This window comes from Haliotis rubra, unplaced genomic scaffold (genome assembly GCF_003918875.1).
Source record: "Haliotis rubra isolate DU_JTF1 unplaced genomic scaffold, ASM391887v1 Scf24, whole genome shotgun sequence".
In the NCBI taxonomy this organism is placed as follows: domain Eukaryota; kingdom Metazoa; phylum Mollusca; class Gastropoda; order Lepetellida; family Haliotidae; genus Haliotis; species Haliotis rubra.
The window spans coordinates 745,302-760,054 of record NW_025766447.1 but is presented as its reverse complement, the minus strand read 5'-3'; the positions used below and the strand labels follow the sequence as shown (position 1 = coordinate 760,054).

Sequence of the window (14,753 nt, the reverse complement as noted above, 5' to 3'; positions counted from 1 at the left end):
GTAACTCGTTATTCCTAATACTGATAATGTCGGTCATCTGGAATTAAAAGCAGTGAGATCAATAACAGTAGATAATCGGAGGTGATTACGCTCTACGTGACGCAGTGTATATTATATCTGACTGGTTACTTGGAAGCTATTCGACAGCTGACTACTTCCAAGGTTGTTCACAGCTACCAGAGTTGAACATGTGGATTCTCACGACTCGAGTCTGCAGTAAAATCCTGCTATAGGGTCAGTTTCTTTTTCAGTTAACTCACTGGCTCGTGCAAAATAAACGCCTACAACCTGATACAGCTCTAGTTGTTACCGAAATGACACTTGTAGTATTGTGTCTACAGTTTAGGAAGGTATGTTGTTATGGTAAATTACTGCATAATGTTCTACAAGCTAATACAGCTCTAGTTGTTACCGAAATGACACTTGTAGTATTGTGTCTACAGTTTAGGAAGGTATGTTGTTATGGTACATTACTGCATAATGTCCTACAACCTAATACAGCTCTAGTTGTTACCGAAATGACACTTGTAGTATTGTGTCTACAGTTTAGGAAGGTATGTTGTTATGGTACATTACTGCATAATGTCCTACAACCTAATACAGCTCTAGTTGTTACCGAAATGACACTTGTAGTATTGTGTCTACAGTTTAGGAAGGTATGTTGTTATGGTACATTACTGCATAATGTCCTACAACCTAATACAGCTCTAGTTGTTACCGAAATGACACTTGTAGTATTGTGTCTATAGTTTAGGAAGGTATATTGTTTTGGCACATTACTGCATAATGTCCATAATGTACTAGTCACAAAAAGAAACAGCACATAGGAAATCAAAACCTATATTGGAACTACATGTGTACACAAATACTGAAGTACAGATGGCTTTGTGATGGACCAGCTTCTAGTTGGATAGACATCCATTATAATTAGTACATTATTAAACACAGAGAATTGAACTGCACAAATGTATAGGTGCCACTATCGTGACATCAGCAGTTTCCGTATCTGCGCGCCAAAAGGGTTTGTGTGGGACACGTGAAAGTTGTCGATTTGTTTAAGCTTATGAACCGTACATCATGCCACGTCTCATGATTGCATGACGTCATGACGCTACTGGGATGGTCCGTGGGGGAACGTCTCAATGTCGGGTGACTTCACGACGTCATGACGCTACTGGGATGGTCCGTGGGGAACGTCTCAATGTCGGGTGACTGCACGACGTCATGACGCTACTGGGATGGTCCGTGGGGAACGTCTCAATGTCGGGTGACTGCACGACGTCATGACGCTACTGGGATGGTCCGTGGGGAACGTCTCAATGTCGGGTGACTGCACGACGTCATGACGCTACTGGGATGGTCCGTGGGGAACGTCTCAATGTCGGACTGACTGCACGACGTCATGACGCTACTGGGATGGTCCGTGGGGAACGTCTCAATGTCGGATGACTGTTATTTCCACTGACCATTTCAGCACCGACAGGGTGCCGTCATGACGCTACTGGGTATGGTCGATCGTGCCAGTCGTAAGTCTATGTTAAGGTATGGGAGTTACGATCACCTCGCTCAATGTCGTTAAGGTGACTGCAGTCGACTATGTTAAGGTATGGGAGTTACATCACCTTAGACGCCAGTACTATGTTAAGGTATGGTCCACCTTAGCGCTACGCCAGTCGTAAGTCTATGTTAAGGTATGGGAGTTACGTCTCTCTAAGTGTCGGTTAAGGTATGGGAGTTACGATCACCTTAGCGCTACGCCAGTCGTAAAGTCTATGTTAAGGTATGGGAGTTACGATCACCTTAGCGCTACGCCAGTCGTAAGTCTATTTCGATCACCTTAGCGCTACGCCAGTCGTAAGTCTATGTTAAGGTATGGGAGTTACGATCACCTTTAGCGCTACGCCAGTCGTAAGTCCATGTTAAGGTATGGGAGTTACGATCACCTTAGCGCTACGCCAGTCGTAAGTCTATGTTAAGGTATGGAGTTACGATCACCTTAGCGCTACGCCAGTCGTAAGTCTATGTTAAGGTATGGGAGTTACGATCACCTTAGCGCTACGCCAGTCGTAAGTCTATGTTAAGGTATGGGAGTTACGATCACCTAGCGCTACGCCAGTCGTAAGTCTATGTTAAGGTATGGGAGTTACGATCACCTTAGCGCTACGCCAGTCTATGTTAAGGTATGGGAGTTACGATCACCTTAGCTCTACGCCAGTCGTAAGTCTATGTTAAGGTATGGGAGTTACGATCACCTTAGCGCTAAGATTGCTTTGTAGAACGGCACCCTGAACAATAATGATTCTGATCGCCCACATACAGGTCGTTATGCGTCAGGGTGTCAAGATAGGACAGATGGATGAGGCAAAGGGGAACAGGTTGCAGACTGTACTGACCACTGCTCAGACCATTCCTGACTTTGGCGTATCCATCCTAACACAGTCGGAACCTTCAGGCATTCACATTGTTGACCTCTGTAGGTAACACGCCTGGGCGTTGCCTAGCTCGCGATTATATATTTGAATAGACACGACTAATATTTAAAATATGCGGTCATAAGCAGAATCTGAATTTAAAAACATGTAATTAAAACGATACGATGGCTAAATAATGCAGACCATAAAAATACGCCGAAAGTGACCCTTGGTATTCGTGATTAAAATATTTATTAAAAAAAATCCTAAGTTGATCAACTGTTGGGGAAAAACAGTGAAGAATCAAAGAATTATAATGTCCACAACAGTTCAAATAAAATATTCTGAGAAAAATGCATGTTGAGTGTTTGACACATCATCTACCGTTTCCGGGTCACGGGAGGATACAAGGTCAAACAGGTTCTGTGATACCCCAATTATATGTTGTTTTTCACACGAACTATGATTAATCATACTGAATTGTTATCTGTCTTAAAGCTGGATCTTACACATTTACTGTTATATTCTGTCACGAATGATTATTAGCAGACAATCACTGCCTGTGACATGACATCCCACGATCATTGCGCGTACTGACAAAAATGCTTTCATCACCACTCGCCCGTTTCCTTAACCTACAAGGAGAGTCTCCACCCTATCGATGAATGTTATGCGCGAAGCTAAGACACACCAATCGGAATTTGGGTAAGGATCGATGTTCTTTGATAAGATTAATCCCGAGGACTTAAATCCGTTGTGGCATTATGTGATTGTTTAAAAATCATTTAAAATATGTGTAGTCAGTACCCCAAAAAACCAAAGCTAACAGAACTGTGTTGGCTAAATTGATGTTTTTAGTGAAAACAGGGCCATGAACGGTAAGAGATTCAAATACACATACATGGGTTTGTGTACATAACGGCTCGCTTGTTTCCAACTGATTGTTTTCTCGGGCGATCTTGCGGACTTGCTGTGGAGATTGTACGTGCGCTTTCGATATGTTTAGGTATTTAAATTAGGGACCGTTCATAATTTATGGCTTTTGGGGGCGGGGGTGTTGGGGTGGTTTGGTGTTGATGATTTTAATGGGGGTCACCCATTTAGTTGTGGGGAGCTAGGGGGTATCAATTTTGTACACACGTACTAGGGGGAGTCAGCAATTTTGTACATAAAAATATGTTTTAAATTATGCTTAGAAATTATGGGAAGGGAAGGTGGGTCATTGATTTTGTACATGACATGCAGGGGGTTATTTATTTTGTACATAAAATTTAGGGGGGAGTGGGGGTGGGTGTTCATTCACATTATACATGCTTCTCCATAAAAATCTTCATCACACCCCCTAGTCATAAACTATGAACGGTCCCTTATATAAATAGCTTCGAGTTTCAATACAATGTGTATTATATATAACTAATCATTAATATCTCAAACACTGTGCTTACGTTAACTTCACAGAAGATATTTTAGTCTGACGTTCCTGGGGGCCGTCATATTTCTTTCAGCGTATTCATGTTAAACTACAATTCATGTTATCGTTCTTGTTTAAAGTAGTTCTGATGTTCAATATGAAATTCTTCCTGAGGGGCACGAGTCGCTATTCGGGTTGTCCCGGAATACCACGAGCGGGTCACGAATGTAGGTCTATATTAAAGCTGCAAATACAATTTCAGCTTAGTGGCATGACTTCGGTATTGTTTGAATTTCTGGAGGTTTGATCAGTGTGCACACACTCTCAATCAGCGTTGGATTAACGCAAATATATCTATAATGTGCAAAGTATGTAACTAATACATCTAAACACGATCGTCTGTTTGCGGTATACGGAAAAGAGCGATGTTGTCTGAAGGCAAACATATGGTCAGTCATACTACTGTATTCTACACCGGCTTTAGATTACGTTCTAATGCGAGTGAAAATGTGACGTAAAGACACAAAATGACGTCACAACCCATATGACGTCATAGGTATGTTTGGAGTGATGGCGGACAAAAGAATCATGCAGCATACCGTAGCAGTGTACACGCTGTATATTTTGGTCTGTCGGTGGACGAGTGCTGCGGTTCACTACAGAGAGAACCCCGAGTACTTGCTGGAGCTGTGTGATACAAAACTGTCAAATGGTAAGCTCCTCCTTTCGAAATGTGTTAAGCCCATCCTTATTGCGAAAATATGTTTAATCCAAACTCAGTCAGTCAATCCTTGATGGCTTTTCGGCACTGAAGATATGCTAAGTATATCCACGGTATAAATACCACTGTATGTGTCACTGTCCGTACGATGCTCTGTATGTCGACGGTATATACCACTGTATCTCGACGGTATGTACCACTGTATATCGACGGTATGTACCACTGTATGTGCACGGTATGTACCACGGTATGTGCCACTGTTTGTCCACGGTATGTACCACTGTATGTGCACGGTATGCAACACGGTATGTCGACGGTATCTACCGATGTATGTACCACTGTCTGTACCAATGTATGTGCCACTGTATGTCCACGGTATGTACCACTGTATGTCGACGGTATGTAACACTGTATGTACCATCCGCTCTGTGTGTTCCAGATGTTAAAGATGAAGGGTGTCGAGAGGCCAAGAACGCGACTTTGGTGAAAAGACACACGTTCATGTCTTCCATATGGTGTGCAAAACAGTGTTGGAAAGACAAATTCAAGTATTCTCTTGTCAAAGTAAGTTCAGTTGAATATAAATATAATCATTAATGAATGATATTGATACGCGATGGTACAACCCTTCGATCTGTGAAAGAGGCTCCTGATGATGGGGTGGTCAGTGAATGTAGGCGTGGATGATTGTTGGATGACAGTTACTGGTTTGGCGGTTAAACGCACAAACATACGAACGCGCGCACTCAAACACATAATGTAAACACATTCACACTAACAATTATTATACACACGCACACACAAATACATACACACTCGGCTCTCGAGATCGGTAACTGACAACGCCACCGGGTACACATAAACGTGAACAGGTGAGCTCAACATTATCAAAACAGTTACTTATGGGTTAACAGTGATGTTTGGTCTGGTGTAACTTGTTTCAGCGAGGGGACCACTGTCTCTGTTCTCAAGTCCTGGGGAACCAGGTAGACAGCCAAAAGTGTAACATCCCCTGTCCGTCAGCAAAGGCCCAGAACTGTGGTGGCTATCACGTGGTGTATGTCCTCTGTACAGGTGGGTTGTAGGGCTATCACGTGGTGTATGTCCTCTGTACAGGTATGTTGTTCGGTTATCACGCACTGGATGTTCTCTGTACAGGTGGGTTGTAGGGCTATCACGTGGTGTATGTCCTCTGTACAGGTGGGTTGTAGGGCTATCACGTGGTGTATGTCCTCTGTACAGGTATGTTGTTCGGTTATCACGCACTGGATGTTCTCTGTACAGGTGGGTTGTAGGGCTATCACGTGGTGTATGTCCTCTGTTCAGGTAGGTTGTAGGGCTATCACGTGGTGTATGTCCTCTGTTCAGGTAGGTTGTAGGGCTATCACGTGGTGTATGTCCTCTGTTCAGGTAGGTTGTAGGGCTATCACGTGGTGTATGTCCTCTGTTCAGGTAGGTTGTAGGGCTATCACGTGGTGTATGTCCTCTGTTCAGGTAGGTTGTAGGGCTATCACGTGGTGTATGTCCTCTGTTCAGGTGGGTTGTAGGGATATCACGTGGTGTATGTCCTCTGTACAGGTGGGTTGTAGGGATATCACGTGGTGTATATTCCCTATAGGGATGGGTTGTAGGGCTACCAATGGATAGATAATATGCATCTGCATGCATTATATAGCAGCATATGTTGGGTTTCAGCACATTGCTATGCTTATTTCAGGATTTGTACCATTTAACTGGCGACGTCTTCAGAAGATGTACAACGACGCTATGAAGTTCAAACAGAAACGGGCACACCAGAGGACGAAGACTATGGCCAAATGTAAGTGTTGCAGACATCAGCGTCAATGAATATCCTAGCTCACGTGAATATTATGTGAAGTAATATTATAGCATAGCTCGGTTTTTAAGGCTTTTCCAAAGCAATGGATAGGAGTTTGAGTCTTTACGAGGACATCCAGTACCTCATTAAAATTAATTAAGTAGACGATACCAAGCATCACAATGAAAGTAAAGTCAAAGAAAGTACACGATATCTTGCACCACTATATAACTAAACTTAATGAAATCTATTCTTCTGTTCTGAGACTCACTCGAGGACCAGGAAGCCATGATCCACATGCGTATAATACTTAAAACCCGTGACTTGAAACGATAAGTTATGCTAATGTTCCTAACTTCTTAACCCTCTTTGCTGAGAAGGACTGGTCCCGATTTCTCGAAACAAACTTCAGTCTGAGTTTTGACTTAATTCAGAGTTTGTACTCAAATTTGAGAAAACGCATTTCCCACAATGAACTGAAATCGATATTAAACTCAAACATAGTTGACAATTTGAGTTTGGTGTATAGAATACTTAAGTTTTGGGGCTTTTTTATTTTAAAAATGCAGCCGAGTTAAAGATTCAGCTGTTTCAAATGGTCAAACTCAGTTTGAAATTTGAGCAAAATCATAAGTTTGTTTCGAGAAATCGGGCCGGAGTGCTGGGATATTGCAAGATATACAGCTACAACGGTCTGATGTAATTGTTGTACTGGGTTAATCATTTCTTCCACAAATTATAGCTAAAAACGAAAATGAAATTGAGTGAATCCACGCTGAAATATTGGCATTCGCGTATCAGATAAACATTTCATGGCACCAAACGGCCACTTAATGGAACTCAACAGAGTTTGGTGTTCGACGGGCCAACATGGGCTTGACCACGTCATCACTGACGATTTCCGTTCGCCGTGAGTGACATGTCCATTTGTCTCGTGTTAGTCATTTATGTAAGCTCTTCTCCACAGACGACAACGGTAAATGCATCAAGTGGACGCCGAAGAATGCCTTGACAATCGACTCACAAATAATGACCGTCGAGATGTGCGTCGTCCACTGCTTCCACTACAAATACGTCTACGCCATGCTCACGGTGAGATAAATTCGTTACACTGCAGGTATTTCTACACCAAGCTAACAGCGAAAAACAAAATCTTTAACTCCATACACTGAGGATGTCTCTACGTAATGATCTTGGCAATACACAAACTCATCGCACTGCATATTTCTACTCCATGTTCTCTCAGTGTGACACTAACTCACTTTAATACCGTTCCCTCTGAAAATTACAAAGATTATCCTTGCACATTCTGTCTTTCAGTATCTCGCTTATCTATTTTACCCCACCTTCCCCTGTGTCACTCCCCAGCTCAGCACGTACTGCAAGTGTACATCTGACTCACCGGAAGTCCAGTCTTCAGGAAGAACCATGGAGCAGATTCTGGAGCGAGGCGAGAAGACGTCTTGTACCCGGCCATGCGGAGGCAACCGGAAACAGATCTGTGGCGGCGCCATGGACGTTAACAGCGTCCACCTCACGGGTATACGACTGAATCATTCGTTTGTTGCTCCGTTCACATTCCTCGAAGCCGCGATCTTTTGCCTGCTTTACAGAACATCACATGACTGTTTTCCTTACAGGTCACTACGGCTCCAAGGACCACGTCAGCAGCAAGGGAGGTCAAGAAGCTGCCAGCTCTTGAAAGCCACTGGAAGAGTAGGAAACATTGTCGTATACATGAGTTTTGGGACCAATAAGGACTTTACCCATAAGTAATATATGAAATATAAATCGCACCAAGCCCGGGGACCTTCTTGCTGTTATAACCTGATCCAACACGCCTATCACACCCCCGACATACTCTAGCTGTCATGCCTCAAACAAACCCTACCTTAGATAACCCAACTCTAGCAACCCATCCTTCCCATCATATCCCAACCCATCCTAGCTTGGATGCCCAAATACTTCGCCGAGCATACCACAACTCCCCCTAGACGCCATACCCTAACTCCCTCCAGCTGGCAACTCATTCCAGCAGTCAAACCCCAACTCATCTTACTGGAATACTCCAACCCACCCTAGACGTCATACCCCAAGCTCCGCACAGTGTGTGGGTGTATTGTGGGTTGGTTCTTTCTACTAAGTGAGTACCCGTGTACAGGACAAGCTCCTTGCAGTGTGTTCAATGTGTGTCTTTACGTCCCCAGATTACTTTCTGAAGAATAAAGACGTGTTGCTGGGCGCTGCCAAGGGGAATGGGATCGTGTTGAGAGCGGCCGCAAGTAGGTGATGACATGTAAGGAATACAACACGCTTTGATCGACGTCACTCACACTCCACTAAGATCGCACGCCTTAATCTTATTCGCCTTATTCGCCTTAATCTTATCAACTAACACACTCTGATCAACGTCACTCAGGCGCCTCTCAGACCACACGCTCTGATCGACGTGAAACTCAGAGACACAGCTCACACGGCCTGATCTACGTGACTCGCACGCCTTTAAGATCACAGGCGTTGATCGGCACGAAACACACACAGACACACAACTCACACACTCTGATCGGCGTGACTCACATACCACTTAACTCGCATGGGTTGGTCTGCATGACTCACACACAACACAGCTCACACGATCTGATCTACGTGACTCACACGCCTCTAAGATCACAGGCGTTGATCGGCGTGATTCACAACTCACACGCATGGATGGTTTACGTTATATCTGTCATTGGATTGTCTGCCCCATAGTCAGTCATCCACAGGACACTGTTACAGAGCTGGAATATCTTTGAGTGCGTCGTTAAACAATGAACAAACATTTGTATTTATTAGTTGTATTTATGAGTTTGTTGTAATGGTGAAGGGTCATAAAGTTCGTGACAATAACTTTTTTAATCAATAACGACGATTTTGACGTAATCAATATTCATTCGTCAAAGATGTTTTTAAATTGACCAGGATCGATATCAATATTCTTTCATGACATAGATTTCATGTCACCTGCGCATATGTCATGTCTCCAGGTACAACCCCCGGTACTGATGTGGACATACTGGACAAAGGTGAGACTGTCGCTGACAGAGACTATCCGAAAGGGAGCCTATTGTGGCCTGAACAGAATGTTACTTCCCACTGAATGTGTATTTGTGTGCAATATATTTTATTTTACCTACATTATGCTGCCAACTGGAAACATGTTCTAGACTTTGTCCAGCTGCATCATGCTTTGAACCAATCAGATCCTATTGAAAGCATGGCGTATATTGCCTACACGTTCGTTAAAGGTCACATGCAACGTAAAACACAACTTTGCAGATTCTGATACCTTTCGGTATGGACGTACCGAAACAAATCATCAAAAATGCAAGTTCAACTTATAAAGTTGAAAAATAACGCGATGAAAAAACCCGCGCGAAATTGGAATTCAAACGATTCACTAATTTTCCCCCAGCGCTTGGGGGAAAAAATGGTTTCAACAGCTGGGCTGCGCTAAAAGCACATGTGCATTAAAATATGGTTCGCGCAGCTTGGAAGCGGGCTGTCCGGTGAATACTCGGTGAAGGCTTTGGTGTGAGCTATTTTTCTAATGCTTTGTTGATATTTCACAGGCGCGAGCTTTTTATATGTTATGACAGTAGATTACCGATTTAACTGTTTATATACTTTCATTTGTCTATTTCACCACACGTTCTTCTTACCGAGTCACATTCTCAGTTCGATACTTAAAAGCAATGTCATTATTTAGCGTTGACAGAATTTCTAACTGTGATATAGATATGTCGTTGTCACAGACAAAACTCAATGTCTGTTTTATTGACACCTATGTGTCTGCCTGCCTGTCTGCTAATGACAATATTCAATACACACCTTCGATCACTGACCACATGCAATTTGTTCGCTGCGGTTGTGTTGTGAACTCCGGACACATGTTGCTTGTGCTCAACTCGGTTTACACTCGGCTGTGATAGTCAGCAGAGGATAATCTGAGGATAACGTATTGCAGGGTCCGGCCATGGAAACATCACCGCCAAAGTCGTAGCCGTCGTCGCATGTGTGGGGCTGATTGGGGTCGTCGTCGCCCTTATTGTCGTCATCAAAAGGTAATACCAGGAGATAGACACACTTGTTTGATGCATTGCATGTTGTAGACAGATGGGGGATGATCTAAACAGGGTATTACAACGGAGGTATACTCATATGGTTAGTGTACACTACATTTCAGAAATACTCTACGTAAAGCTATCGGTTTCATGCATTAGTCTGTATGTACAGATTGTCGCAATAATGATCGCGGTCACGTGACGACGCTTCGTTGACTTTTTTCGCTATCTATCGCAGCATGTGATATAGATTTCTCTAAAACAACCCAGTGTCAGTAAGTGATTTGATCGCATTAGGCCTGGATTCAAGCGGGTACCTGCTCCACATTGAAACAATGAAATAATCTCCAGAACATTCAGTTTATTGCATCCCCTGAATGACCTTCGTAAGTCAACTCTAACTGCATGAATGCATGTTTACATGCAGGGGATTCCACGTTTCCACCTAATGGTGCTGTATTTTCATGTTTCGTGTTTCAGGCGCAAGAAGGAAACTCCCGTAAGTATTATCATCACGATGGGGTACGATACATACTTGTCAGACTATAAGACAATAAGATCTAGGAAAGTATCTCGACCACCTAGCCAAAACAGAGTGAGATATAGGTCCAGACTGTTGGTCAACTAGGCGATAAGATATAGGTCTGGACTGTCAGGCCACTAGACTGTGAGATATAGGTCTAGACTGCCAGGATAATAGACTGTGAGATGTAGGCACAAACACATTTTCTCTATACGTACCTCCACAGGGATAACATTTCCGCCCGAACCTATGCACAAAAGAACTCAGATCCTGCTGACGTGTGTTGTACTAATGAGTACACAATCTGTTAACAGGGACAACAATCGCATCGTGGCAAGACGAAATCGAAGAGGGATAAAAAGTCAAGGAGGTCAGGCAAAAGGAAGAAGCGCAGTCGGGATATGTCAAAGGACGGTTCCAAAGAGAAGAAAAATAGAAAAAATAAAAAATGAATAAATCTTGTCAATTTGTAAAACTTGGAGTTTTGAATTAATGTTTTCTTTTTAACTTGGTGTTTCCATGAGTCAATGTACCGAGGGGGACACGGGGTGGGGACCCAGTTGACGAAGGTACCGCTATTAGCTTCGGAAAATTGCATTCCTTGGAAATCTATGATCGTGGTTCGGAAACCCGTTTATCCCCCTTGTTTCCTGGTCCGTCAGCGCCATACAAGTGCTCGTGGCTTTCACCACGTGGTGAACGTTTCAAATGGCACGCTGTAAAATAACTGGAATGGAAACAAACCCTCAATGAACTGTACCCTTTAAAAAGAAATAAAGTGGGGAAAATGAAATTCACTCACTCAGATTGCAAGGCTGCAGCATTTAACCGTCCCTTCACCCGTTTTAGGCTGAGTTCTAAATACTGTGAAAAGCAACAGAAGGGCAAAATAGATACGAAAACCTGTCGCCGACAGTGAGTGAGTGAGTGAGTGAGTGAGTGGATTATCGCTGCCTTGAAAAGTATTCCAGTTATATCACGACTGCGGTCGACAGTGGAGTAAGACTGCATGGCATGCCTTGCTGGGACATGTGGATAGTCAGCATGAGTGATTGATGTGGGAGGCAACAGCACAACGCAAATGACTTGTAAATATACGCATCAGGCACGACAAACCAGTGGTTGATATAATCAACGCATAGCGCTGATTCCAGTAGTCGCATCACACATTCTTCTGTGACATTGAAGGATGATGATGTAATATACTACTCACACTTTGCTATAGATCACATAAATTCACAACTTTACTTAATATCCATTTAAAACTGGATAAATGATAATATGGTAACCCCTCTTAGTCACTTTAATCTAACCCTATGCACTTGATACATGAATAACCATAAAAACGGTTTTCATGGCACCAATAAACCATTTTGCAAATCCTTGAACGAGTCATTGACAAGTACACAGCTGCCAATAGGGATCCACAAAATGAAATGGCAAACTGAAACCTGGAATCCATGCTTACAATAAGCTCAGATATTTAAACCAAATTTGACCCCACATCATAGTTTTCTGTTGAATCCATGATTTGACCCTTAGCAAAGTGTGAATAGTATATTATCAATTAATCTTTACTAAATTTGGAGTGGGTCATGAACAATGACCACTTCTGATTTTAAGGCCGTTTCACATCGTGTACGTGTAATCAGCACACGCCGACCCCGGTACTTGCAAACAAACTTCTCTGATCTACTATAAGACTATTGATGACATCATATTTGAAGGTGTTCTTGACACGGTGTCCTCCCATTTGCGAGAACTCCCAGTTGCGAGACACATTAATTAATGGTTCAGTGCACACAGGTGGTGCTTCCCAATCCCTACGATGAAAGTGGGAACAGCCCTGTTGCTGAAGAGTACCCGCAGGAGGCATAGTTCATTAATGAGACACAGAAGACATTGTTCATTGAAGAGCATTTATTGATTTCAATAAAGAACAAGTTAAATACTGAAATACTGAAAAAGATTATCATTATATTTACACAGAAGAAATAGTTCATTAAATACTTCATTATCATTTTTTATTCACACATTTTGATGATTTGCGTTATTATGATGTTTGTGTGTCATTATAAAACACTTTTTTACATGGGTCCATATTTGGAAATTTTGACACTTTTCATATTTTCAGCAGTTTGCCGACTGCATCAAGAAACTGCATGTGATTTTTCGTTCCATCTGCAAGTTGATCTTTGAGTCTATGTAGTCGATTGTCTATTGACATCGGCTCTGGTCTGAGGAAGCTTAGGGGTGGTGTGGCTTCTATGTCGATAGAGAGCACTCTCAACAGAAGGGAAGCAGGGAAGAGTTCCAACAGCCGCTGCATCAAGTTGTGTCACCTCGTCGTTGTAGATGCTGGGCATAGTTGATGTTGGTTCATCCCGTGCTCGCTTTCTCAGGCTGCTCACAAAACGGAGGCGTTGGACATCTACTGGAGGATGGTCATGATAAGTCACATTCCAAATATAGTCGCCGACTGTAGTGCATTTGCCGTTGCACGTTCGTATTGTACATCTCCAATAGGTACAAGTCTGCCGCTGCTTGTTCTTGTAATACAGGTAACCCTGAAAGAGCACCTGAATACTGCCTCGTGAACTGGTGATGTATTCTACTTGTTGAAGGCCTGCCATAATGGTGATCGGAAAGAGCAGTCACAGGTTAATAAATACATTTGGATTCATTATAGTTACAACAGTTATTGCTAGATTTTTCAAGCACGTAAATCTGAGTAGGTCAATTAATTTCTCTTTCAAATGTTAATTACTTTATCTTTTAAGCTACATCCACAAGATTCAGTTAAATAGCTAATCCCTAATTAGCTGGGGTTAATCCATTCTATCAGATAGGGGAGTAAGGTGTGTTTTCTTTGCTCCTTACCTTCTCCACAGTCTCACAACTGGGAGTCTCGCAACTGGGAGTTCTCGCAAATGGGAGTAGACCCTTGACACCTGCCACAATGAAGACCCTGGGCCTAGATTTTCGAAGCTCTCTTAGCGCTAAGATAGTCGTAAGTTAATGTTAATGAATGGCACTTACGACTATCTTAGCGCTAAGAGAGCTTCGAAAATCTAGACCCTGGTCCCGATCCACAGAGTGTAGGTAGCATTACGAGCTATCGTAACTATATACTAGAAGTTTATCATAAGCACGCATATCTACTAACCATCAACAGTTTAGACTCAATTAAAGCACTCACTATGTATGTATCTATGGTTACAACGAAGATGAATTTCTCCACTAACTTGGGGAAAACAACTGCAAACCTTATGCAGATTAACTGCACGAGGATCATACATCAAACTGATGAATAGTCGATGCAAATATCGTGCATGTGAACAGCTGCGTTTTGGTGTACAGTTTTGATAAGAATTCACCCTTTTTAACCGAGTTTCATCATTTATTGAACGCATGACAATAATCTTTTCAACGTTATTTGTTTTACAATACATCAGTTCATGTATAAACAGTACCTTTAAAACAGTATGAATATTTTGCAAAATTTAGTTTAGAACAGTTGCCTGAAGTAAGTGGCTACATGTACACTAGTTGATGGGGAGTATATATATATTAGTTAACGCCGATGTTGAATTCAGGGCGATCCAACTCATGGACGTCTTTCAACGCAGTTTCTAAGATCGATTTCTATAATTATCAAAAATACCTTACCCAAAGGGTTTCGCTTTTCACGCGAGGAGCCATTCATTCATTGTGAATGCTGGATAGATATTCAAATCGGAAACGTTTTTCACGTTCATTGATTTT

At 42.5% G+C, this 14,753-nt stretch overlaps 1 protein-coding gene across 1 annotated transcript; it reads left to right on the top strand.

Annotated features, from left to right (window-relative positions):
* The first annotated feature begins 4,392 nt into the window (after positions 1-4,392).
* Positions 4,393-11,463, top strand: LOC124278547. The gene is given in 13 exon segments (XM_046714274.1): positions 4,393-4,534; positions 4,983-5,107; positions 5,488-5,617; positions 6,261-6,362; positions 7,330-7,454; positions 7,731-7,902; positions 8,003-8,037; positions 8,039-8,078; positions 8,570-8,644; positions 9,389-9,427; positions 10,369-10,465; positions 10,946-10,964; positions 11,303-11,463. Coding segments are annotated over 13 exon segments (1,239 nt in total). The 3' UTR covers positions 11,441-11,463.
* The last annotated feature ends 3,290 nt before the right edge of the window (positions 11,464-14,753 follow it).